Source organism: Myotis lucifugus, unplaced genomic scaffold (assembly GCF_000147115.1).
Source record: "Myotis lucifugus unplaced genomic scaffold, Myoluc2.0 scaffold_208, whole genome shotgun sequence".
NCBI classification, from domain to species: Eukaryota; Metazoa; Chordata; class Mammalia; order Chiroptera; family Vespertilionidae; genus Myotis; species Myotis lucifugus.
Window position 1 is genome coordinate 193,954 of NW_005871256.1, and position 12,530 is coordinate 206,483.

At 58.3% G+C, this 12,530-nt stretch overlaps 1 protein-coding gene across 1 annotated transcript in view; it reads right to left on the bottom strand.

The window, feature by feature from the left end:
- Positions 1-8,615: 8,615 nt before the first annotated feature.
- STC2 (stanniocalcin 2) overlaps positions 8,616-12,530 on the bottom strand; it is a 14,990-nt gene continuing 11,075 nt past the window's right edge. The window contains exon 4 of the mRNA XM_006097663.3: positions 8,616-11,885. Coding sequence (XP_006097725.1) covers positions 11,483-11,885 — 403 coding nt within the window. The 3' untranslated portion in view covers positions 8,616-11,482. The remainder of the gene's footprint in view (positions 11,886-12,530) is intronic.

Sequence of the window (12,530 nt, forward strand, 5' to 3'; positions counted from 1 at the left end):
CGATTTGGAGAAGAAGGACCTTGTAAGCAAGGAGTGGGGGGGCCTGAAGCAAGCGGCCTACCCCTTGCACATGCTGCTTCCCAATTTGCCTCCAAGGTGCCCGGTCCCCAGACTTTCGAAGCCGCCTCAACGGGGAGTAGGAGAGTTCCTCTGAGGCCTCTGGCTGAGTCAGCATTACGTCACCTGCTCTGACCTGGAGCCCAGAGGCCTGTCTCCAGTCTTGCTGTCTTGACCAAGCCTTGACGAGCTCTACCTGAACCCCTTGCCTGAGGGCGGATTCTTTCTGGGGGCGGGGTCCCACCTTGACCGAGTCTTTGCAGGTGCAGGGCCCTGTCCCTGAGCCCTGGGCTGGTCTCTCTTGCCGGCCTCCACACGTCCTGCCCTGCCCTGCCCTTCGCTTATTTCTGTCTGCCTGGCTCTCCCTGATCCGCCTGCCACTTTCCTGTCGGGCTGTCTGGGCTCCGGCTGGTCCCCATGAGCTCACTGCATCCAGACAGGCCTGGCGAGGACGGGTTCTGGGGGCAGGACGCGCCCTCTGCCCTCTGCCCAATCTCCTCCGTCTCCCCAAGAGCCATCCTCGTCTCCCCTGAGAACTGGGGTGCAGGGAGAGGAAAGGACGGCCCCAACAGCACCGGGGAGTGCCTGCAGTTTTATCCAGAAATATCAGGGAAGCATTTTGCGATGTTCAGATGGGAGGCAGCAAATAAATATCATGGCAGCTTAGAAGGACTTTCCCTTCTGGCTTTGGAGGGACCGGGAGGAAAAGTTTGGAATCCTTTATGCCGGGCTCCTGGTCCAGGCTTGACAAAAGCCCTTTCAGGATGGAAATAACTCTGCAGCTGAGCTCGCCGCCCATTTCCAGTGGAGCAGCACTTTCTCTTTGTCTGCAAACTGCTGCGCTGGTGTTTGCCGAGGGGGCTCCTGCCTGCTCACTGTGTACTCTCCGCCGGCAGAAGGCGCCTCCCAGCGGGCCTCCCTGTTGTTTATCTTGTCTTCAGATGACTCATTGCTTCTTGTGACTTATTGACAGGCCCACTGCGGCCCTGCAGAGAATCCAAAGGCTGTGGGTGGCCGCCCGGATTCCTTGGAGGAATGCCTGTCCCGTGGAGGAGAGAGATGGGCTGGGCCCCAGCCCCTCGGTTGTGACCTGGGGGAGTTACCTCACCTCTGGGAGCCTGTTGCGTTATCTGTAAGAGAGGGATCGCGATTTCCCCCTTTCTGGGGCATTGGGCAGCGCTCTCCGTTCACAAACTGGCCTCGATGTGGATATCCAGGGAAGATCTCCGAGCTCGGGCCGCCTGCAAGGTTGTTGTCGTGGGGTCACTGGCCCGGGATGGGTTATTGTCCTGTGTGCGTCGCCCAATACACCCCGCGCACACCATCCGCTTCTCAGTCTTCCTCCCGTGGTCCCACTTTTGGTTCCCAGCTGTAGAGGGAGGCCCGAGGTGGTGTTTTCTCCCAGGTGTGCGCCCAAGGCCAGGGCAGCCTGCAGGGCTCATCCACGGGGCAGAGCTGCCCTTCGCTTTGTCTGTTGGCTGCTCCTGCTGTTTCTTTTTGTTTTGTCAGAGGCTGTCCTCACATGGCTCTCCAGAATAGCAATGGTTTCTTCCCGCTTCCCTTGCAGCTAGGGGTCCCCATGGGACTCCGTCTGGGCCAATGAGATGAAAGCAGAGGTGGTGTAGCTTTGGGGAGACATCCTAAAAGGACAGCAGGTGTGCAGCCTTTTCCGTCTTTGTCCCTACTGGTTGGAATGTGGATTTGATGGCTGGAGCTGGAGCAGCCACACTGCACCTTAAGGTAACCTGGAACTGGAGGCCGAGTATGGTACAGCAGCGAGAAAAAGAAGCCCAAGGCTTCGAGAACGTCATGGAGCAACCCTGAGTTGCCTGTCTCCAGACTCTCACCTGAAATGGAAATACTTTTCTGTCTTAATGCAGGGATTTTATTTGGGGTTTCTGTTTCTTTTCTGCCAAATCTAATTCTAACAGAACCGAAAGCTGCCCCACACCATTTTGCCACTGACTTCTACTCCCCAGAGACAACCACTTGCTTCCCTTGAGCGGCTTCTCCTAGGATTTGCCTCCAGGTGACCGAATCGCACCCCTCTCTGCGTTTTTCTTGTTTATTCGATTTGACGTGATCTGTTGACTTCCTACAGAATAGTAGGGTTTAGCTCTCTGTGCTCATTCCCCCAACGCACCGCTGCAGTCAGCCCCGCCCTCCTGCTCCTCCTGCCAGCACAGATGTCTGGTTGAACGCCTGTGTAGTGTATTGATCCATTATTACAACCGGGGAGTTATTTTCACAACCGAGCTAAGTCCGTAGTATGTGGCGTGCCCCAGGATTACGTTTTCTTTTCTAATATAACTTCTTACGTTCCATGGGATTAACAAGGCATCTTTGGGGGCTTGTTTGGTTTTCGACGGGTTCAGTGCTTTATTGAGGAATAAATTACAGGTAGCGAAACGCAGCTGTCGTGAGTGCCCGGCTGCATGACGTTTACATGTGACATCCCTGTGACACCAGGACCTGCCTGTCACCTGGAGGCCTCCCTGGGGTCCCTGTCGGTTAACTCCTGCCTCTCCCTGCCGCTCCCCTCCCCCCACCGAGATCACCACTGCTTTGCATTCTAGATTAGTCTTTCCTGTTTTTGAATCTTATGTAAATAGACTCACACCACATGTATTTTTTTTTCCTGGCTTCTAACCCTCATCATGTTTTTTAAAAAAATATGTTTTTATTGAGTTTTAGAGAGAGAGGAAGGGAGAGGGAAAGAGAGAAACATCAATGGACTGCCTCCTGCACACTCCCTCCTGGGGATGGAGCCCCAGGTATGTGCCCCAACCGGGAATCGAACCGACAACCTTTAGGTGCAGCTCATCGTGTTTTTCAGATGTAGCCACGTGGTCATGAGTTGTTCAGTCCTTTTCAATGCAGAGCCATAGTCTGTGGGTGGACATATCCCACTCTGGTTATCCATCCGATGGGATGGGCATCTGGGCCGGTTCCGGTTTGGGGCTACGAGGCGTGAAGCTGCTCCGCATGCTCTTGCACTGGTATTTCTGAGTCTGTGTGTGCTCATATCTCTGGACATACCCCAGGGAGTAGGTTTGCTGGGCCAGAGGACAGGTTAACGTCTTAACTTGATTAAGAAACGGCCAAAAAGTGTTTTAAAGCAGCGGTGGGTGGCGGTTGTGTCCCCGCTGGCAACGTACTTGAGGTCCAGTTGGGTCACTGCCTCATCCGCACGTGGGCTGGTCTCTCGTCCTCCATCGGGTCCACTCTGCGGGCGGAGAGTGGGCATCACTGCAGTCTCAGCGCACTTTCCTGGTGACTAACGAGGAGGCCTTTTCCATGTGCTCATTGGCTATTTGCACATCTTATTTTTTAAAATATATTTTTATTGGTTTCAGAGAGGAAGGAGAGATATAAACATCCATGATGAGAGAGAATCATTAATCTGCACACCCCACACCGGGGATTGAGCCTGCAACCTGGGCATGTGCCCTGACCGGGAATTGAACCCTGACCTCCTGGTTCACAGGTCGGCATTCAACTGCTGAGCACGCCGGCCGGGCTGCACGCCTTGTGTGAAGTGCCCATTCCAGTCCCTGCTCACTTTCGGTTTGTTTGGTTTCCTATCATGAAGCATCACTCCCGGACCCCCACGCCGGCCCCCTGTCGTCTTCTCTGTCCCCTGCTCCCCGCGGGCTGCATGCTCAGCTGTCACCCGACGCCGCTCCCACCATCCCGGGAAGCCCCTCCCTCTCTCCTGCGCTCGGCCTCTGCCTCCTGGACCGGGTCATGTCTTTGTTCTCAGCTACTCCCTCATTCTGGCGGAGCACAGTGCTCAGGAGCTTCCTGTGAAAGGATATTTGGGAAGGAAATTTTTTGAGACCTTGCATGTTGAGGAAATATCTGGCCCTAGCCGGTTTGGCTCAGTGGACAGAGCATCAGCCCGTGGACTGAAGGGTCCGAGTTCGAATCCGGTCAAGGGCAAGTACCTCAGTTGCAGGCTCCATCCCTGGCCCCAGTCAGGGCAGGTGTGGGAGGCAACCAGTCGATGTGTCTCTCTCACATCGATGTTCCTCTCTCACTCCCTCCCCCTCCCTTCCACGTTCTCTAAGAAGTCAATGGGGAACTCTCCCTGGGGGAGGATTTACAAGGAAGGGAACATCTGGGCTGTGCCCGCGAGTGGATGGCCTGCCTGGTGGGGAGCTCCTTCGCCGGATTGCCAGGCTCTCTCCCGCTCCCACAGTGGCTGGGAGACGTTCAAGGCCAAAGTGATTCTTGGTTCTTTTCTGTGACTTTTCCCCCTCTTTGGAAGCGTTTGGGATTTTCCTCTTGTTCCCTAGGAGTTTCGAAATTTCACAAGAATGCATCTTGTTGGGGGTGTTTCCCTCACTGTCCTGGGTCCTGGTTCAGGCCTTTTCAGTCTGAAAACTCTTGTTCTTCAGTGCCAGCTCCTTAGGCCACCCCCCACCCCCTCCACCTCCTGTTTTCTCTGTTGCCTTGTGCTGGAACGCCTGCTGGTCAGATGTTAAATCTCCTGGACTGGTCCTCGTTCTCCTCTTTTCTCTTCCATCATCCAGCTCTTCCCGAGGGATTTTCTCAAATTGATCTCCCAGTTGTTTCACTGAATTTTTCATTTTTCTCCCTTATCTTTTAATTCCCTGAGACTCTTGAGGTTTTTCTGAATGTTCTTCTTTATATCCCCCTTAGCAACGGAAGGACCCTGAGTGGCCTAGATACAGCCATGAGTGGCCCACCAGGGACCACTCTGGCCAAGTATGTGAGTGGCTGGTTGGGTGTAAGGCAATAGGGAGTGGTGGGGACTGTGGCGAACGGGGATGTGGGCTCAGGGCTGGTAGATGTTTTCATTCTTGAAGAGAAGCTGGTTTTTGTGGCTTGTACATACTGGCTTTTTAAAAAACGTCAACATCTGAGTCAAACAAAACACACAGGCAAGATTTGACTTGGGAGCCATCATTCCCTGAACCTCCAGGGGGGCGCCTTCTAGTTGGCCAATCCCCGTCACATTCATTCCCTCACTTGCTTCTCACAACAACCCTGGGCAAACGCTGGGAGATTTGTACACAGGCCAGCGGGGCTGACACGCCCCCGAGAGAGGTCACAGTTCGTGGGCCATGCTGAGCTGACCTCTTCCTCCCATCGCCCCCTTTTCTAGAAATGGGACTCTGCACGCAGTGCATGTCGGGGAGGAGGTGGGACCCCGACATGACCCCAAAGCTTGGTGGGTGACCGGGGAGGGACAGGCAGAGCTGCCATGAGGTGGCTTCTCTTCATGCTCCTATTCCTCCTCCTCCTCATGCTTGTTCTCCACTGAAGATTTCAAAATGATGCTTTTACAATCGGGGTCACTGGACCGTGGCTGCTGGGGGGACGAGTTGTGCCAACTCCGGGGAGGGGAGCCTCCTCCGGCCTCCCTTCCCTCTGGTCCCCCAGCATCTCTGTGGTGGAAGGAGCAGGGGAGCCCTGTGGCCTGCTCCCAGCCCGGCCCGCTGGGCGAATGTGAGCCCAACTGGGAGGGGTTCCTACCCACCTCCTGCGTCAGCGCGCACCCCATCTGCAGAGCCTAACGGAGGGAGCAGCGTGCACAGGGCCCGGCCCGCAGCCTGGCAGGCCCAGAAGGGGCTCTTGGTTTCCATGTGTTATTCTTGGTCTGGGAACCCCAGCGAGCGCTCTGGCTGTTTGCAGACTCGCCCCACTTCCGCTGAGCAGGCATTTGGACCCCATCCTGGGGCCGCACTTCGTGCCTCTGTGCCTTCCATCCTGGCGCTCTTTAAAAATACATTTCTCTTCCTTTTAGCTGAGTCATCCTCCTCCTCCTCCGGCTCCCCTCTGGACACTCCCGGAGCCGGAGCCGGAGCCGGAAGGAGCCCTGTCCCGGGCGCTTGGCTCCCCCAGGCCAGCTCTTTCCAAATGTCAGGCTCCGAGGCGCTGGCAGCCGAGTGGCCCTGGCCGCGTCTCCTCCTGCCCGGCTCCTCGGCCTCTGTGCTCCTTCCTCACGAAGGAGGCTGTGAACTGGCTGCTCTGTGGGCGCCTCGCCCCGAGGTGTGCAGAGCCCGGAGGAGGCCCGGTGCTCCCCCTGCCCCATCGCTGCCCGGCCCGCTGGCCACCGGGGCTCCTGTTGGAACTCACGCCTGCCGAGAGCCAGGGCATTGGGGAGCCGCACAGGGGCCCCTCCCAGCTCGAGAGGGTCCCCACCTGGGCCTCCGTCCTGGCTGTCGGACCTCCTTTGGGCCTGGGAAAGGCTGCGCAGCTGGTCCCCGTGCACTTGGCGTAGGGGGAGGCCGTGCAGAACGGCCGGGAGGAAGGATGCCCGCGGTGTAGGTGGCACGTGGGCCTCAGAGGCTTCCTACACATTGTGTCACTCTCGTAGCTCCAGTCATTTGATCCTCCGCGCCTGGGGGGGAGGGGGGCGGGTGAGGAACAGTTTGGAAAACTTGATTCTATAGCTGAGGAAACAGTTTGGGAAACTTAACTAATTTGCCAAGGTCTCAGGGCCAACCCTGATTTATTTTTTTCAGTCATTATTTAAGAGAGAGAGAGAGAGAGAGAGGGACAAGGTAAGTGGCTGGGTTGGTCTATGCCTCCTGACTCCAAAACGGCAGCCTTCCCAGTGATTTTTAAATATATATTTATTTATATTTAATAATTTTGGATGGAGCCCGAAGCCCAGGCACGTGCCCTGACCGGGAATCGAATCAGTGACCTCCTGGTTCATAGGTCGATGCTCAACCACTGAGCCACACCAGCCAGACCTTCCCAGTGATTTTTAATGTTGACGCCCACTCACCGATTCTAGGACATGCCCGTGCCCCCCCCCCCTCACCCCCCGGTTCTCTTTAGGGAGGACTTTTCTGTGAGTGTTCTTCTGGGGGAGTGAGGAAAGCCCAGCGCTTGTGCAAGCAGCAACGCCGGACCCACCCCCCGCCCAAGGCTGGTACTGCTCCCCTCCGCCCACGAAAAGTAATTTCACACAAAACCCGTTCTCGGGCCAAGGCGCCCCCCGACCCCCCTCAGCGGGGGCTTTCTTTCTGGTTGACTTCAGAACACATTCAGCTTTCTGTCTCCAGACTTCGGGGTGCGTGGCTCCAGCTTTCTTCGGAAACTTGCTTAGATGCCAGCCTGTCGGAAGCCCTCTGTACCCCCACGCCCCCCCACGGCCTGCCCCTTCCCGGTGGATGGAGCGGGGGAAGGGCTGGGGGGGGGGGAAGCAGCTGCGTTCCGAACGCGGTTGTTTCGCCCTCGTTCTCACGCCTGGGGTGCAAGATGCTGAGGAAGATGGGGCAGAGGGCGCCCATTCCGGGCGGGTTAACGTGCCCTGGAGCCTCGGTTTCTTCATGTGTGAAATGGGGCCTAGAAATAAGATCTGCAAAGCCCAGCAGCTCCTGGGGCAGGCGATGGTGAGGATGGTGACGGGGCGACATCAGGGGCGCTGGCTTGTACGACGGGGCCGGCCACCGGTGGGCTCAGAGCAGAAAGCCGCGCTGCGGGTCACAGAGCCAGCGGCTCCCCATGCTTCCCTCCCGGCACAGAGCAGGGCCTGGGAAAGGCGGCCCGGCGCATGGAAAGCAGGGGGACGCTCGCTTCCCTCGCTCTCCCCTGTCTGCGTCTTTGCAGAGGACGGCGAGCCTCCGTTTTCCTCTCTGTCCTGAGGCAGAACTCCTCGGAGGCCGGTGCTATAAATAGGAGAGTATAATTATTCTTTCTCGAGGCCTCGTGTAAAATAGGAGCAATACGGATTGTTTAAATTAAAAATAAACCGAGTACAGCGAATCTAGGCCTGTGGTGAGAAGTATGTGGGCTTAGAGTCGCCGATCTGGGTTTGAGTTCAGAGCCCCCACGCGCTGGGCACACGGTTTGGGGACAAGTCCCTCTACCTTCCTATACCTCGATTTCCTCATCTGTAAAAGGGGATCATACCTGCGGCCTGAGGGACATAGGATGAGATCGTGTATGCAAAAGGCTTTGCGCGGAGTCGGTGAGCCAGTCTAAATAGGCCAGGAAGTGGGGGGGTGGAGGCGGCGAGCTCCCCTGCCGGGCCAGTGGCCTCTGCGCAGACTCAGTCTGAGAACAGGTGGCCAGGCCCCTGAGGAGGCTCAAAGGTGAGACCAGAGAGAGCACGGGGACCTCCTAATGGCCACGGGCCGGCTGCATGGCACTCCGTCTCCTCTGGGTCTGGGTGACCCAGGTGGGCTTTTGGACAGGGTCCCTCTCACGGAAGGAGGGGGTCTCCTTCACCTGGCTCCCCTCCCCGTAAACCGAGTGTCCGGCATTTTCTTTTCTTTTTTTTTTTTTTAAATATATTTTATTGATTTTTTACAGAGTGGAAGGGAGAGAGATAGAGAGTTAGAAACATCGATGAGAGAGAAACATCGACCAGCCGCCTCCTACACACTTCCCACTGGGGATGTGCCCGAAACGAAGGTACATGCTCTTGACCGGAATCGAACCCAGGACCCTTCAGTCCGCAGGCCGACACTCTATCCACTAAGCCAAACCGGCCACGGCAGTGTCCGGCATTTTCAAGGGACTCCGAGGCCCACTTGTTCGCAGCCCTCCCAGACAATGACACTGCACGAGGGGAAGCCATTTATCTGAACCCTTTATTGCTGCTCCGAGGAAACCATGCCGTGTGCCCGTGTCCAGGCCCTGCTGCCCGAATCCAGACCCGACACAGACATGGGGACGCAGCGGGGCGCGTGGTGCCGGTTCTGCGGCTCTTCCTCGGGAAACGGGCCGGGAGCACCGTTTGCCCGGTTGTGCCGGCGGAGCCTCCCGTGGTGGCCTTCACAGGTCTCTGTGCCGGGAGGTCGCTGCAGGTCCGGGACGGTGCTGTTTCTTTAGCGCCGGGTGCCAGCCTTCCAGGTGATTCAGTCGTCCATCTGCTTTCAGAACAGGGCTCTTGGTCGACACAAAGGAGAGGTGTTCAGCTCATCCCGTCAGGGTGCAGCGCTCAAAATAAACTCGCGTCTTTATTTGGAAATCACATCCTTCCTCCGAGGGGCTCGGAGAAGATTCGTCTGACGTCCGGAGCCTGGAGCCCCGGCGCCGGCTCTGTTTTTAATGACGGCTTTGCTGACGTCTCTGTCACACACACGCCTGTCTGCCGGCGCTCACGGGAATTCGGACTTCCGTCGGTTTTGAGCAGAGGAACCTTCGCCATAGATACTATCAGCGGCCTCAAAGCCTGAGGAACCAGAGTGAAAGCCTGGCCACCCGGCCGTGGAGCCGGAAGACACCAGCGGCAGGAAGAACAGACAGCAGAGATCGGTGCAGGGGTCGAGGGGAACACAGTGAGCGACGTCACACCTTCGGGGGAAGACACCGAGGCCGTACATACACACGGCAGATGTTCACCATCGAAGCCGCACGTGACACGTCGACACCGAGGGGAAGGGCCAAGTGATGCCTCCGCACGTCCAGCCCAGCCGCCGGCGGACAAATGAACAGCTGACCCAGCAGCGAGGGAGAAGGCGCTGCCTCAGCTCCCGGTGACGTAAGGAGCACAGTCAGCGTGCTGCCGGGCCCGTGGCATGAGCCGGCCACGGTTTACGCTCGGTTCCCATGGCAGAGCCTGACACACCGGTCCTCCCCCCGCCCGCGGGCAGAGCCGGATTAAGTGCACCATCGCCTCTGCTTTCTGCAGCTCCAGCTCTTTCTCTCCAGCAATTCGCCCCCCTCCCCCCAACAAACACCCAACACGGGTCATAAAAGATGGGGGGGGGGTTGACCCTCCGGCACCGAGTCCCGGCAGCAGTGATCGGGGTCAAAAACGCGAGCTGTGCTCTGGGTTAGGGCGTTCCCTGCAGCCAGTCACTTTGGAGTGGGTCCATTTAGTTTGCTTATCTCTGGCCTTAGCTGCTTGCAGGGCGAGCTGGGAGCTGACAGAAACGGGGGATGCATGTTTTTTTGCTCGTTCACTGGAACAGGGGTCCGCCAACCCAGGCCCACGAGCCGGATCCAGTTGGGCGCCTGTTGCACGGTGTTGGCGCGGAGCCCAGCCTGCGATGTGTCGACCGGGTATGTATGCTTTCGTGCCACGTGGCAGAGCTGAGAGGCGGCGACAGAAACCCGCAGCCCCGCCAAGCTGAGATCAGGGTATTGCCTCTCGGGATCTGTCCAGAAAAGGCTTGCGACCTGCTCTAGAAGGACTGGCCCAGAACCCTGCCCCCTGCCTGCCAGCGGGGCTCCTGGTGGAGGGCTGGCTGCTGAAGGGACACCCTTTCATTCTCGCCCGTCCGCAGAGGAAAGATAAGGGCTCTGTCTGAAACACTGGAAGCAACTGCAAGAGACGGTTCTGATCCATTCCTCCGGGGAGTTTCGGTTCTGCCCTCCTCCCTGCCTGTCTTCGGTCCACACTGCCTCCTTTCCTCGCTGCAACACGGCCAATCCAGATCTGGAGAGCCCTGGCCCTCCAAATGCTTGGCCGCCCCTCCGTGTGTGTGAAAGGCCGGTGTTCCCTGATGGGAATTAGCGAGTCCATCCTCCAGCGTGGAGGGGCCAGCTTCGCAGCGTGGCCTCCCGGCATCCAGGCTGGCGGGGGTCCCGGGGAGATGCCGAGATGCTGAGGGCAGATTCTCCGTGTGTGGGGTTCGCCCTGAGTGGTTACGAGCCCCACCAGGCAGTAAGATGTACAGTGACGTGGCTCTGGAGTTCCTTTTAAAATAGCACTTAAACAAACACACACCAACCAGCCCCAAAGATGGGCTGCGCCTCTTGTTTGTTTTTCCTCTGAGCTGGTTTTAATGACCCAGTTGCTTGGTTTGAAAGCCATTTATTTAGATGACAGATATGTAGCCGTAACTAGATAAATAAAAAGTGACATCGAGACTCGAAGCAGTGGTTAAAATACACACACACAGGGGCCACGCCCTCGGACAGGGTGCCCCAGTCAGAACAATGGCTCAGAAGGTACACTTAGAACCCTCACCCTCCCGCCTTCCCCTCCCGGAAAGCAGCTCCAAACCTCCAGGTCCCATGCAAGAAACTCCACTTCCACTTGGCACCCGGCACCCACACGGCCCCTGCCTCCTCTCCACCCTGCTCAGCCCCTGCGAGATCTTCAGGTCCATTCCTGCACTGGAATCCGCTGCCTCCCAAGTGCCCGATCCAGCCCCGGGGGGTGGGGCGGGGGTGCCCACCGCCACCCCCAGCAGAGGAAGCCGCAGGTCGCGCCCAGTGCTCCACGGATGGAGAGAAGACAAAGCCACAGGGAGCGCACGTGGCGCTCTCGCTTCTCAAGGCGCAAGTGTGGGCCCCGCCGGACCTCGCCGCCGCCTGGGGAGTCTCCACCGCACCTGTTCATGCCGCCAACACACACCTGCATCCAGTCCGCAGTCCCCTCCAGATCCTGCGCGGGGCATCCCCCTCTGCAATGGCAAATGTTCTGGAATGTCCACAGAGAAGAAAATGGACGGCGTGGAGGAACGGTCTCCCAGCCAGGCCTCTGGTTTCACCTCCGGATGTCAGAATACTCGGCCTGCTCGTCCTCCCACTCGCTGCTCCCAGAAGTTCCCTGGGCCCCGTGGGCGGCCGCTCGGCCCCGGCCGTGGGCGTTTGGGGGGCTCTTGCTGCCCCGCTCGCCCTTGGCACCTCGGCCGGTCTCCCTGCTGCTGGGCTCCGAGAGGCGGGTGCCCGCGTCCCCGTGGTGGGCGCGGGAGGGCTTGGCCCGGTCCGCCTGCAGGTGGCGCTCGGGAGGCGCCGTGGGCGGCCTCTGCAGGGCCGAGGTGCAGAAGCTGAGGATGGAGCACAGGCTGCCCCAGTTCTGCTCGCACTGCGCCTGCACGCTGTGCGTGACGGCCTCCTTCACCTCCTCCCCGCAGGTCAGCAGCAGGTTCACCAGGTCCACGTAGGGCCTAAGAGCAGAGCAGAGAGACGGGATGCGACCAGCCCCGCGGCCTCCGGGGGGACAGGTGGGAACCCCGCGGCTTGGCTTGGGTTGGGTTTGGTGGAAGAGCTTTCTGGGACTACCTCCTGCCTCTGCCCATTTTCCATGGAGTACTGGTCGCAACCCTTTCCTGGGTGGCTAGGCATCGGAGGGAGCGGGAGGCTGAGACAGAAGCCACCGCAATGCACAGGTGCGCACGATGGAGGCGCCTCTGGGTGAGGATGGAGGTGGCAGCTGTGCGCACAGTGACAGGCGGGTGGGAGGGCGGGCACCGCGGGGTGTGTTGGGAGTTTGCGAAGTGGGAGGCTCTGGTGGGCGTGGCCATGGGTCTGGGGTGGGGGAGGCCAGAGGAGTTACAATTAGGCAAGTGGCAAAGGGCCTTAAATACCAAACTGGGCCGCTAGCGGGTTTGGTCCAGTGGATAGAGCGCCGCCCTGCGGACTGAAGGGTCCCGGGTTCAATTCCCATCAAGAACATGTACCTGGGTTGCAGGCCCTGATCCCAGCCTGTGCAGGAGGCAACCAATTGATGTCTTTCTCTCACATGAATATTTCTTGTCTTTTCCTTTCTCCTCCACTCTCTCTAAAAATCAATGAGGAAAATATCTCTGTGA